A 14,191-nucleotide genomic window follows, 5' to 3' on the forward strand; every position below is an offset into this window, starting at 1 on the left:
AGGATGTGAGTTTAATAATCAATAAAACTTAATAAATAGTCACTGCTCTCTGATATCAAGCCCCAGGTCACTTTCAGCTAAGATTTAAATTTCCATTCCTGGAAGGATTCCAAATGTGAAATACATACAGCTGCCTTGCCTTATCAAACTCCTTTACCACTCTTGATAAGTGGAAGCATTTATTGCTCACTTTAGCAAAGCTTTAAACTTTTCCAGTCTAATATTGTTTGAAAAGAAAGATAAAACTTACTATTGACTAAGTTATCTCAGAGGGGGGAAAAAGTGCGATAAAACCAAATTAAGTTGAACTTTCTACCATAAAAAAAAGCAAAATGACTTGAAGTCAGCTTCTTTTTAAGGCATAAAGCTTAACAAACAATTTCTTAAAGAGAAAATATAACCTGCGTGTACAACCCAGAAAAAGTACACGAAAGCCAGATCATTCTGGAATTTTCCCCTAACTCTCCATTGCACTAAACAGCCGTGTGACTGGTGAAAGAAGCGCCAAGGTTTGACATCTGTTAATAAAACTGGGTTTAAACAATAGCTTTTTTCCTTATCACATATATTTGAGTTTACGGACCAAAGGAAAGAGGACTGCTACGCTGGGAAGTAAAAAATGACACCGGCTCAACTGCTTTCCATTATGTGCTGGATTTTTTTTGGTTAAGTGATCCAAAGTGTTGTTCTGGCTAAGCCATCCAAGGAGTGCCATTTTTTTCCCTCATTCATCTAGGGCCACTCCATCCAACTTACCTAATGTCCAGGCAAAGTAATACTTGGGCTTTGAGGCTTGCATGACAACATACAAGTAGCCAAGTCGAGTCAGAAAGTTTGCTCTATGAACAAATGAGTCGTCCATCAGGCAGGTGACAGGGAAGGTCTTCGTGAGCGTCAAAAACAGAAGGAGAGCCACCAAGGTCATGCACAACTTGTGTATCACAGCTCCCTGAAAATAGGGGGCGTGGGGAAATCAGTATAACCATTCAGAAGACTCCAGTAGAGCACAGGTACAGGCACAGTAGAACAAAGCTGTTCCGATAACTGCATTGGCAATGTCCCCTACCGGAGTAGCAACAGGCATTCTTCCTCGTGAAACAAATACTGGGATGGACATGGGATATATTTAGATTCAGAATGTACCGTTGACACTTGAGGACTGAATGTTATGTCAAATGGAAGAAAACTTTTACCAGCAAATTCTCCAAGCAAAGGGTAGATGGTTGTATTATCCAAAACATAAAAGAAACAGAGAATAATACAGGGTGGCAACTTCCATCAGAAAGAAATAAGCATTTGCCTTCCACTGCTGCAGCCAGCAGAGCCAAGGAAATGGGTATGAATCACCAGCAAGGCAGACAGAAGCTGAGTTAGGAAGGATTCTGCACATGCGATTAAACATCTGCTCCAAGACACGGCAGGTAATGGAAAGCTGTAGAAACCTTCCAGGATGGATAAATGTCGTCTGCTCTAGGGTGAAGATGCACTGACATTTTAAATTCCTCTGGATGGAGTGATTTTGCCGTTTCCCTGACATTCCAGAGAATGTCATTTAACATCAACACAATTATAGCTCCCAACTTTATAAAAACAAACTACTTTTATCTGTAAGGTAGGGATAGCACTAGCACCTCCCTCCGAGGGTAGCTTGGGGTTTAAGGGAATGAATATTTACAAGGTACTGAGAACAGTGCCTGTTTCCCAGTCCAATGCTCACACACTTAGCCACCGAGGAGGCACCAGCTCATGGGCGCCAGCCCCCTGCCTTCAATGTGTCTTTAGCCAGAATGCAACCTCGTCCTTTCAACTTCTCCGTGCACAAAAATGCAAGTCTCCTTGGAGAGTGATGTTAAAGATTCTATGATAATTATGATCTTCTAAATAAAAGCATGTGAAACACAAAGGCCCTGCTGTGACAGACACGGCCTAGAAACACCTGTGGTTACTTTGATGTCTCAGAGCCATGGTGATGTCACTCCTAGATGGTTTCAATACTGCAGCTGGATCTGAGATAAATTCGACTAACCATAAAGTGCTGAGGAGCCAACTGTCTCAAAACTGTCTGAAAATGCATGCTTAATAAATCACCTACATTTTCAATTATTTAATTTTGCCTAGACTTTCACTAGCATTTATGAAATATTTATATTATCCTCATTTTCTCCCTTATACAATTTTCCCCATTCTTTCAATGACAAATTTCCCTTAAAAACAGGATATTTAATCTGAATAAATTTAGCATATTTGTAAAGTTCAATAAGTTATCCTACTGAAGACTAATTGGAGATTAATAAAATTCAGATTAAAATTAAAATATGTCGATAAAATACCATATTAAACTCTCTCAAAATCAGTAAAACCAAGCTTTGGTCATGCCAGTGTGAAAACTGGTTTCTTTTTCAACAGGAGGGCTCTGCAACAGAAAGCACATTTATTCTGGTCCCCATTTCCTCCCCCTCCACCTTTTATGACATATTATCCTTTGGCTCTATGTGAATTGGCTCTATGAAACACTCATAAATGTAAATGTGTTAGCTAGTACAGTGCTAAGCATACTGTAGGCACTAAATATTGGCTCATTGACTAATGGATCAATTGCTTTAATCTTCCTAGCCAATGACTCCGCTGTGAAATAAACATCTGTTGCTCCAATACAGACAACCACTGCAAATAAACACCAATACTGGTATTTTAAACAAACGGAGGGAAAAGGTATTGGCCAAACTTTCTGGTAAACTGTTTGGCTTTTTAATTAGGACAATTATTAGTGAGAGTCAGCCCTGGCAGCAAAACTCTATTTTCTGGATTTCTGGGTAAGTGCTTGGCACTAAAAACTTACAGTGGGAGAAGGTTCTGGCAGGCTCTGGAAACCTTTTTGCTTCCAGTTCACTTCCAGCAACTTCATATGTATATGTCTCCCCTCAATGAAGGCTGTATAGTCCTTGAAATTGTTACAAGGGCCGGCTATGACACTCATGAAGTTGAGAAGATAGCTTAAGTATTCCAAAAAAGAGGGTTTTACTCTGTGAAAATAAAGTGGAAAAGTCTTCAGTCTTTAATTTTTTTTTCACATTTGCAAATAAGCAAATCGTAAACACAGGTGTTATCTTTATAGTTTATTAAATATAACAGGATCTTTCCTTGCTCTGTTTCTCTAAAAATCCGCCCGAGAAATCTTGTTTAAAGGAAAAGTTAATGAGGTGAGTCTCAGAGAAGGTTCAGCACTCCGTGGCGCCCTCTGCTGGCCGGTCACTACTGTAAACACGGGGAGCTGGGTCTAAGGGCAAAGGCAACTCTGAGGCTGGGGAATCAACCTTAGCTGTCTGTCTATAGGAGAAAATGAAAGTAATAAACATCAGGCAGGGTGGGGACCTGACCTACTGTTAGTTGATTGAGATGCTTTGATATGGGAAAACTCCCTCCCGACTGCCAAAATAAATAGAAAGCAAATGATGGACAGAACCAGTTTCCACTTGAAGAGGCCACACAAAACTACTGCTGTAGTAGTCTCTTGTCTACTTTGCCATCCAGGCACAAGGTCCTGAACAACAGACAAGGAGAGTGGCAGGGAAAAATTCTGTAGAGTCCAGTTCTTCGCAGTGTATTAATGGCAGTCTAAGGGACATGTTCTTCTAGCAGGATAGAAGTGTGGGGAAAGACTTCCTAAAATGCCATTGGTGACCAGTTGTTGCAATTATTGCCCTATAGCATTTACACTCCCATAATGCTTAGCAAAGAACTTGATTCATTAGACTCTTTCAATGGTTCTCCATTGCTTCCAAGTCCCAATTCTTTAACAAAGGAATGAAGCACTCAATCACCTCATCTCCTGGGACCCCCACTTCTCCCAGTTATCACCTACTACTGGAAGGAACCCTCCGCCATGGCCGCAGCACCATCCCAAACATGCTACCCCACATGCCATTTCCATTCCCATGTTATTGCCCTACTTTGCATAGCCTCCTTCCTCTCCAACACTCACCCCTCTTTCTATTACAAGTCAACACTGGTGAAAGTCCACCTTCAACCTTTAGCCTTCCTCCTTTCTTCTAGTCCCAGCCCAAATTTATATCGCCAGCTCTACTTCCTATCATTTTTCATGCCAGCATTTAATCATACTGATGTGCATCGATAATTAACTGTTTCTTGAGGATCCTAAAACATATGCCCAATGAAAATAATTCTGGAATAGACCTAACAACCCCAGTAGAGGAGAATCCTGCAAAACTAACAAATTACAAATTCATTTAGTCTTTGGCCCAGCAATCCCACTTCTGGGAATCTATCCTACAGCTATATCCAAACCCATTTAAAATGACATATGGATAAAGTTATTCATCATTTACCGTTTGCAAAAACCAAAGACTGGAAGACAACCCAAGTGTCCATCAATAACAGATTCATTAAATAAATGGTATTACAGCCATATAATGTAGCTCATATGCAGATATTGAAAAAATGAGGAAGACCTCTAGATACTGATATACAAGGGCTCAAGAATATTTTAACTTACTTTATAGCAAGTCGATGTTGCTCAGCAGAGAGGTCTTCAGCTCTTCGACCTAATCCTATGAAAAAGAAAAAATTTAGAAATAAGATGTTTGAAGTAGATAACTAATTCTAAAAGAGACTCATAAAACTCCTTTGAAAAAGGTGATTGATTTTTTGTTTCATAAATCATAAAGGGTCCCCATTTCCATTTTTAAAAAATACCCTGGATCAAAGGGCTACCCTTCAGAAGTACATGTGTGAGGAAGTCTCTACAGACTCTTATGGAGAGGGGAGAATTCAGGGGTTACTCCGATTGAATCCACACAGTATGACATGGATCCTAGAGGACCCTCCACATCTCCTACACTCCTTACTACGCTGTATATGTTTTTGTTGCTACATGAGAGAAATAAGCCTGCATTTGCAGCCTGCACCAGTGTAAATACCTCTCTGATAGCTGGGTACAGACACCTGGTACAAGCTGAGAGCATGGATGTGGAATGTAATGGGGGAAAGAAATAGGGACTTTCCTCTTCCAAATCACAGGAAACATAACCCTGAATGCAGGGAAAACACACAAAAAATTATCAGATTTTTCTTCTTTTATAACCCATCCATACCAAAACAACTGCCAACCAAATCACATTCGTGCTTCCCATAAAATGTATATGTTAACTTAGTGTCAAAGAAACTGAAGTGCCATCTCATAAGCATTAGATGTCGACTTTAAAACTGTATATTCAGCTAAGACGGATATGGCCACCAATCATAAAGGCAACTCAAAAACATGCCAAAGAGAAGGCAGAGTGTTCCAGAATTTACTTCTTCCTCCCACACACAAGAAAAAAAGACAAAGGCTAATAAACATTTTGCTGCATGTCAGGGATGTTCCAGAAAATAAGGTAAACTGAGAATGCTTACAAAAGTAAATTTAGGCAAAACGTCTATGTAAAACAAACAAAAAACCCAAGAAGCAGTGTTAAAAAAAAAATCACACTCACTCTTTTCTAAGATCTCTTCAAGTAGTACATCTCTGGCAATCCCAGAAATTAATTTGATTTCAGCTATTGATTTATGTTTCTAATGTTAGTCTATAACCACTATACTACCAAGTGGATTTTCAGATACAAAAAAAATTGACAAAATCACCCAGCTTGCCCAGGACTTACCTCCTTTGGGCACTAAAAGTCTCATCTCCTGGGGAACGTCCTGGTTCTGGGCAAACCAGGACATTTGGTCATCCTAGAAAGACTCTATCCTTGGTATAAAATTACCCAGTTCTCTACAGAAAAACTAAGTCACCAAGAACAAATAGGAATACACAGAGTCAGAATCAAATTAAACAGTTTCCAAGCTTTAAGGAAAAACAAGAAGACTAGTGAAGACGTTACAGCACTCAGACAGCATTTGCCAAGAAGTCCAAATCTTCAGAATATATTTTTACTAATTGCACCTGGCATGATTTAAGCCCATTTTCCGCCCAGCTAAAAGTGCCATTATCCTTCCTTGGGACCCAGTTTAACAGTGGAAATCACCCTTACTGGCCATTTTTAGGAAGGGCCTGGGTGAAAAAAAATATTCAGTTTTTATACAAACAGAAGATTCTTTCTTCTCCCAGCTTTTCATAGGGTCAGGCTAATCTCATTAGATAATTTTCCAAGCCAAATAAAGAAACCTCGCATCAAAAAATGGTTAAGCAGCCAATGCTGTTTAATCTTTTATTATACTTCATGAGATCCTCCAAGACTAAACCAAAGAAACAGGATGCCATTTTTCTTAACAGATTTGGAAATGATGGACAGAGAACGCCATACGTTAACTTAAATTGAAAACATTATCAAAGTAAACAGAAAATCCACTGTTCTCAATGCAAATATTTCAGCAAATTTAGGCTGCAGATTCAGGAGGGCCATGGTAAATAATGGCTGGAAAAGTAAAAAGCTACTATTAAAGAGGCCTGCAAATTTTTGACAAGATCTAGCAAGATCTGCCAGCACTTGTCTAAACTGGGAACTGTGTACAGCGTATAAAACAATGTCAGGTTCACTCTTAGAACAAAAAGAAGGGTCACTTTTCTTACCGTCGTGAACTTGGAAGGCCAAGGTTGTGATCTTCTGAGTAACAATCATCAGAGGCCTAAAAGGAAGATAAAAAATAATGAAGATGGGTAGAAGTGCCACTGGGAGAAATTTGTATTCTATTTCTCTGCATGACGATCCTTCATCGTATAGATTATTAAATAAAACACAAAAACACTGAATTCAAAATAAATAATGTTTACTTCCCTTCCAGATCACTTTAAATAAGTAGATATAATAACGCTGAACAGCATGATCACACCAGAAAGTCCCTCTTGAGCTGCTACTCATAGCACAGTTTCCGAGACCGGCACCCTCAGCGTGGCCTGGAGCTTGTTAGAAATGAAGGACCTCACACTCCTTTCCAGAACCAGAAAATAATCTGCATTTTAACAAGTTCTCCAGGGAATCTGAACATACGTTAAAGTGTATGGGATACTCAATCCGGTGCCCTGGTTCCACCTGGATGAGATATATATTTTGGCTCTTATATGCTTTGTTCTATTAAAGGTGATTCTTTCGTGCACACATAGTAAAAGATACATTTGTAAAATGCAGCTGCCTGTAAATAAACCATTGAGTGACAAACAATAACACCAATCGCCATCTGAAAAAAAGCCATCAAATAAAAATTCGCCTAAGAAGTGTTAATAAGGGTGCCAAGATAATTCAGTGAAGGCAAGAAACAGTGTTTTCAACAAATGTGTGTAAAGTTAATTGTGAATGGTTATACTCTGTAAATTTACTGTGAATATGCTAAAAACCACTGGATTGTAAAGGAGCGAATTGTATGGTATGTGAACTTATTATCTCAATAAAGTTGCAATTTTTAAAATGCACCTGTTTTTTTCAATGGTCTCCCCTAGTTTAGTACCTTTTGTAGCTCTATTCTTGCCCAACAAGACAAGATAAAATCACATTGCTCTACCACACTTTCCTTCAAACGTTCTTGGTCTATCCTGGTTTTCTGATCTCCATTCTTATGGCTTCTTACTGATTTTGCCATCTCTGACCCCTATGGACTGAAGGCTCATTTATATGGAATGCTGAGACTTTGATCAATATCTTATGGCGGTGTCCCTGGGATGCCACACAGCCTCTGGGTCTGAGCGCAGGCCAGGCCCAGGTGTGTGAGAGGATGGGATCAGACACAAACCACCTTTAGGCCAAGTCTGATGTGTGTCAGCTGCACTTAGCCACGTCTCGGTGAGTCCATTTGCCTCTTAGATTCCTGTCATTCGAATTCCCATTTCTCATCTCTTTAAAATAATAAGCATGTATTTTTAAAATATCAACATAACCTAACAAGATAAAGTATTTCAAAGAAAGTACCAATAAATACCCTAGGAAATCTGAACACCGATGCCGAGTTTTACACCTTAATTGCAAAAGCCCTGTGGCCAATGGCCATCGCTCGAAACACGATTCTGAATGTTATGTGTAAAAGAAAGGGGAGTGAGTCTGACTGCAGAAGGGAGGGCATCTGTGCTCTGCCAGGACAGGAGAGAAGCCGGTATGCCAAACGATGGAGTCACGGGGGTGGGGGGGTGAAGGGGGTCGGTCATTCTTGGGCAGCAAGATGTGCTCCTAGCTAACACTGAGGTGACTATGCTCTTTTATATTGAAAAAAAATAACTGCTCTTCCAGAACACTGACGTTTGGGTCCTGGAAATAAGGGCTACACGGAAGCTTTCTATAAGACCAAATTGGAAGATAGAACTTTGCAGCTCACCTGCTTGATAATCAACAAGACCTCTGACCCACAATGCATTGCGGATGCCAAGAACTCTTTCTCTTGAAAGGGACTCACTCTAAGCATCACATTCAAGGTAGTTTCAAGTATGACTTTCTAAGCAGAATAATTTTCTTTCCAAAGCCTTTTGTTTTTTATCCCCCTAAGAGATGGAAAGTCCTAGAAATCAGTGATAGGACCTAAACTCCCAGTCTTCCTTACAAAAATCCAAACCACAAAGTTTTTTTAATTTTGAGGCACACACTCTGGCGACTATGCAATTGGCAAACCAAGTGAGTTCCTACGTTCGGGTTAATTCATAACTTCATTTTTAAAGTGCCTAAAAAATATATCAACAAAGACATAAACTTTGTCATGGAATTAGCCTACCTTTCTGTCTCTATAGAAATACAGCATTTGTTTTCCTCTATCTGGGGTGGATTTAATGTACTCTATAATTGTACTATATACTCTATAATGTACTATATAATGTTCGGTAAAGCATTTGGTAAGCTGATATTCACATACTGTGTGGTGGTGGCCCTAAGAACGTGCCTCTCAGATTGGCTGCTGGGGGAGCAGAACTGACTGGCTCCAGCTGCGCCCTCTGCTTCTGCACCTCGTTTGCTCTGAGCCCAGGCTCCGCTGGGGCTGCTCCCAGCCGACTGAGCACAGCAGAGGATCCAGGCAGGCCCCTCCCTACTAGGCAGGGTACTCCTCTCCCCAAGAATTTTAGCTCAAGGACTTGCCAAAACTTTCTCAGAACTGCACTGCAGTCCAAGACCTCCCTTCACTCTGTCCTTCTTGTCTCAGGGGGCTGACATGCATTTCAATCTGATTGCTCTCCCACCCTCATCCAGTTGCCTCCTAGTTTTCCTTCACAGGCATTTCACCCAACAAATCTCATACTTCTGTCCCCATCTTGGCATCTGCTTCTTAGAGACTAATACAATACGTAATACTGAATATCTAGATCAACATCCATAAATAACAATTATTCAATATGAAATCTGCACCATTAGGTCGATGTAAAAATCACATTTTTGTCATTCTTTAGGAAAAAACGTCCCTTTTTTTGGAACAAAAGTATTAGCAGTTATGGATCAAATACTGTCACACATCATCCAGACTATACGTTCAACAATACACTGCTTCTGTTCTAAAGAAGTTTCTAGCAACTTCAATAAGAAACAACTCATATAAAATCATGGGCTTATCAAACATAATATAGTGATATCTTGTGAAAAAGATCTGAAATCCACAAACCAGAATGAGAAGCTGTTCACTAAAAGGAATGAAGTTAGAATTCTCCTAAATTCTTACTTTTTCAAGGAAGAATGCCCTATGCTGTTGCTCAAAGTCCTCTTGAACATGTTTTCATTGATCAATTTATTTAAACTTATGGGTGAATCACACACCAAACTGAGATTGCACAAGTTACGGAGATTCGAGAGTCAAATCTGTCGAGTTACTAAAGATAAAGGCAAATCCATGTTGCACTGCAATTGAAACATAATCTAAGACATGTTTTTTGCTTTGTGGTTGGAACTCATATTTTCTTTTTGCAAAAATGCAAACCTAGCGCACACAAGCACAGGAAGGACACAAAGAGCCTCCTCGACGCTTCGTCAGGACAACGAGGCCTTAGAACTTGAGCTGCACTCAGTGTTTCCATCCCTGAGAAGTATGCCCTGTCCTTGGATGTGGACACACCAGTCAGTCATGGTCCCTATACTTGAATCCATGGGAACCAGCTAACTAACCTAAAATCGAGGTTTGAGTCTAGCAGGGTTGAGGCAGGGCTACTTCTTTTTGTCCTATGAGGTTTTTTTCTTGATTAAAAAGAAAATCTTTTATCTTCCTGAACCTAAGATCATTAGTCAAATTTGAATAATAGAATATAGGAGGAAATAAAGGAGAGGAAACAGACAGTTAGAGGTGTGTTTAGAGTAACAAGAAAGACAGCGATGCCATCCCCACCCTGCTGCCCCCACCACACATATACACAGTCAGTCAATGCTTTCTGATACAGACTTTGGGCAATTTACCAGAAGTGGTACCCATTCATCCATTTCCATCTCCCATATCAACTCTCAACAAAAAAATAACCTGTTTTAAAACATTAAATGAAACTCAGTTTTGAGCAATATTCCAACAAAACCTATGTGTTTTACTTTCATCTTTGAACCTAAAGTCCTGGTAAAGCTAGGATGGAACAATGAGATAATGCAGTCCTCAAAAGAGCCAACAAGTCACACAGCTAGCTGGCCAGCATCAAGCCAGATCTGGCATTCAAAGGATCTTATTGTTCTCAGTAGGTCACTTTCAATCCAAAAAGTTATCCTTTATATTTGTATTATTTCTTTGTTTATGCTACAAATGCACATGTAATGCTTACATACTAGGAAAGCAAGGAGTCAGGCAAACAAGACGTTTGGCAGGGTGGGAGAATACAAGCAAGTACAATGAACTTCCAGTCAGCTGCAACCTGGGTCAGGATCGCCACCTTGCACAACAACCAGAGGTGCTAAGATACAATGTAAACCGTGCAACCTGTAGTCTGGACCCAGCAGCTGAGGGACAGAGGAGGCTCGGCAGTACCTCCTTATCTCCCTGCGGCTTCTGCCCCACCTGGGCCCCTTGCTTCTTGGATTACAGAAGAGGTGGGTGATGATATTACAGCCTTAGTGGAATTCTCCCACACTCCCATCCACTGTGCCAACCTTGGGGAAGAAAATAAAGGGCTCCAGAAGTCCCAGCAAAGGAGGTACCCAGTTCCATCAGGCTTCTTAGGGCTGCACCTGAAGGCATCGGGAACTCCTCTGGACTCAGTTCAGACTTCATGGTTTCTGTGCAGAACCATCCAGTGGTCAACCAGGGCGGAATGGGCTCTTACTCTTTCTACTCATCTTTTCAAAGATTTCATCTCTCTATTTTGGCACCCAACAAAACCATCCATTCTTCATTTTTACAGGAACCCACCAAATACTTCGTATAACTTAACTCAAGGAACCCACCAAATACTTTGTATAACTTATACTCAAGTCTTCGGAACTAAATTCGAAATGACTGCGCTAATTATTGAAAAGCTGGCAGCAGCCTGATGAGAAACATGAAATAAGCAAATCTTGAAATCTCTTTGCAAATATCTTCTTTTTTCCATCTTATAGAACTCGATTATTTGCATATACTGGAGGGGTTAGATGGAGTGATCAGGATGTCTTAACAGGAAAACATTTTTCATGGAACAATAGGGCAAATGATCTCTCCACCACTAGCAAGGAGTACAGGCAAGTGATTTCTATTTTGGGTAACAAGAAATACAATAAGGTAACAGAAAACACAAACGAACTATTTGTGTTTGCTCCTGTAGGCAAACTATTGTTCTGCTCCTGTAGGCTACAGTTCACCATAAGATGCATGCGTGATGTATTAAAATAACATTTAGGATTTCTTATAATCATATACAAGAATAAAACAATTATTAAAATCACCAACAAAGCACTACTCCCTCAGAACTACTGTCTTAGTATTTTGATTATTTCCTTCCCCTCTTTTTTCTATGCATGTCCATAGCCATAAAAATGACATCTTAATACATGTATTTGTTTTGTGGTTTTTATTTTCCATTATCTTGTAAGCGTTCTCCAGTATCATGAAACATTATTTGAAGACTTCTTTTTCAATGGATGCATTTTAGTACCATCATCTAACCTTTTATCTCTTTGGGGCCATTTAGGATGCTTCAAATTTTTCACCATTATTGACAAGAGTTAAACATGCTTATGACTAAATTTGATTTCCTCCAGGTCATCCAAATCCTAGGAATGTATCCTATCATAGAATATAAACTTTTTAAAAAGTCTTGCTTGAAATTTATGGCTCAATTGCCTTCCAGAAGGGTTGTACCAATTTATACTCCCACTAGCAATGTATAAGAGTTCTCATTTCATAATGTTTTCAAAAACACATGGGCAACTCAACTTGTCAACATGATAGGAGAGCAAGTATCTGCCTGAATCTGGCCTAGCCTGCAAAAAGGAAGTGGGAGTTCTTGCTGCTTCCCTCAGAAGAAAACTCGATCTGCACCCTTCTAGGAGCAAAAAAGAAGCATCAGTTCACGATCACAAACTGAAAAGGACTCAAGTACCAGCTTCATTACAAGCAATTTTTGAGCTTCCCCCACAAGAACAGTAGATGTTCTCGTACCTTTAATAGCCCACATTCACAGAGAAAGCATGGAGGACATTCGCCACTGCATGCATGGATATAATTGTATTAGCAACACTAATAAAAATGTGTCTTGTGTGTTATCCTCACCGTTAACACCCGTCTAGCCCAGGAACGCGTGATTACTTTCATAATGGTAAATAAAATTCCAAGCACCAGAATAATCTAAAGTACAAGTTTAATAATCTAAAGTACAAGTTTATTTGTTCCCCAAATTTAAAAACATATATATATATATATATATATATATATAATTTGACGCAAACATTAATCTAATCCAATCCAATCAATTCCTGTCTGTGTTCTTATTCTAAAGCTGTGATAAAGTATGTTAAGCACTTAGGTTTGTACGCATGCTCAAAAGAGAACAGCTACCACCTCAGACTGCTTTAAATCCCAGGTTCAACTTCAAAACACTACTGTATTCCTCAACAGAATCCTAAATAAGATTTTTAAACTGAAATAAATAGCAGTGTTAAATTCCATTCTGAAGGAGAACTTCTGGTTGCTTGCACACCTGTAGTGAGAACAGAGTAGTAAAGAATCGCTCTAATGAACTGACTCTGGGTGGTGAACACACAATGGGATTTATAGATGATGTAATACAGATTGTACACCTGAAATCTATGTAATTTCACTAACAACTGTCACCCCAATAAATTTAATTTAAAAAAAAAGAATCGCTCTAATTGACAAATTTGTGGTTTGAAACGTCTTGTCAATTTCAAGTTGGTAGGTACCTCTCCATTTCTCTTAACTGATATTATCCATGAAGATGGATTTATTTCAGTGAGGCACTGTGCATGTATGGCGGTCGGGGAAAAATGCTACTTAATAATTCCCTATAACTAAAAACAAAAAAAGACATACCTCCAAGAACTGTGCAGTAGGGCCACTCAGCAATTGGAGAACTAAATCACATGTGATTTACGGGTAGCACACACATTTTTTTCTTCCCCTTTCCCTAACAACAGTGTCCTTTCTAGTTCAAACATTCCACAGTTTTGTGGGCAACGTCAGAGATTTCTTAATACAAGGAGATCCAAAAATGCCAGAGAACAAACATCACTTGAGGAAATTTATTGTGACTATGCTGCTCAAAGTTAAGTTCACAGGAACTGATTTCCATCCTCCCCTGCTGTCAAACCCCAAATCCACAACGTTCACAAACACATTATTGTTTTCCACAAATGCCCTTTAGTTTTCCTTCTGGTAACTTTCCACAATTCCGATTACACTAAAAATGATGTAACAATCATGCAAGAGTTTATGGTTTTATAAATAAAACCAATGGAAAAGGAGGTGTGACAAGAACAGAGACAGATGTGGACAGTAGAGACACTCTTACCCTGCATAATCAGGAGTAGGGGACAGTTGTTAGCTCATCCAAAGGTATGCAGTCATAAAACAATCTGTCTTACTTTCCTAGAGCTGCCAAAACAGATGACCACAAATTAAAACTAGAAACATATTGTCTCACAGTTCTGGAGGCTGGAAGTCTGAAATCAAGGTGTTGGCAGAACTGGTTCTTTCTGGAGTCTCTGAGGGAGAATCTCTTCCAGGCTTCTTCCTACCATGTTTCCCCGAAAATAAGACCTAGCCTGACAATCAGCTCTAATGCGTCTTGTGGAGCAAAAATTAATCTAAGACACGGTCTTAT

At 39.5% G+C, this 14,191-nt stretch overlaps 1 protein-coding gene across 1 annotated transcript in view; it reads right to left on the minus strand.

The window, feature by feature from the left end:
- The window catches only part of MBOAT1 (membrane bound glycerophospholipid O-acyltransferase 1), a gene marked incomplete at its 5' end in the record, with an annotated part of 100,554 nt that overhangs the window by 25,923 nt on the left and 60,440 nt on the right, over positions 1-14,191 (minus strand). Inside the window, 4 exons of the mRNA XM_081056470.1 lie at positions 757-949; positions 2,840-3,023; positions 4,514-4,568; positions 6,572-6,627. Of these exons, the coding sequence (XP_080912596.1) occupies positions 757-949; positions 2,840-3,023; positions 4,514-4,568; positions 6,572-6,627 (488 nt within the window). The remainder of the gene's footprint in view (positions 1-756; positions 950-2,839; positions 3,024-4,513; positions 4,569-6,571; positions 6,628-14,191) is intronic.

The sequence above is a fragment of the Rhinolophus hipposideros genome, assembly GCF_964194185.1.
Source record: "Rhinolophus hipposideros genome assembly, chromosome: 8".
Classification (NCBI taxonomy): Eukaryota; Metazoa; Chordata; class Mammalia; order Chiroptera; family Rhinolophidae; genus Rhinolophus; species Rhinolophus hipposideros.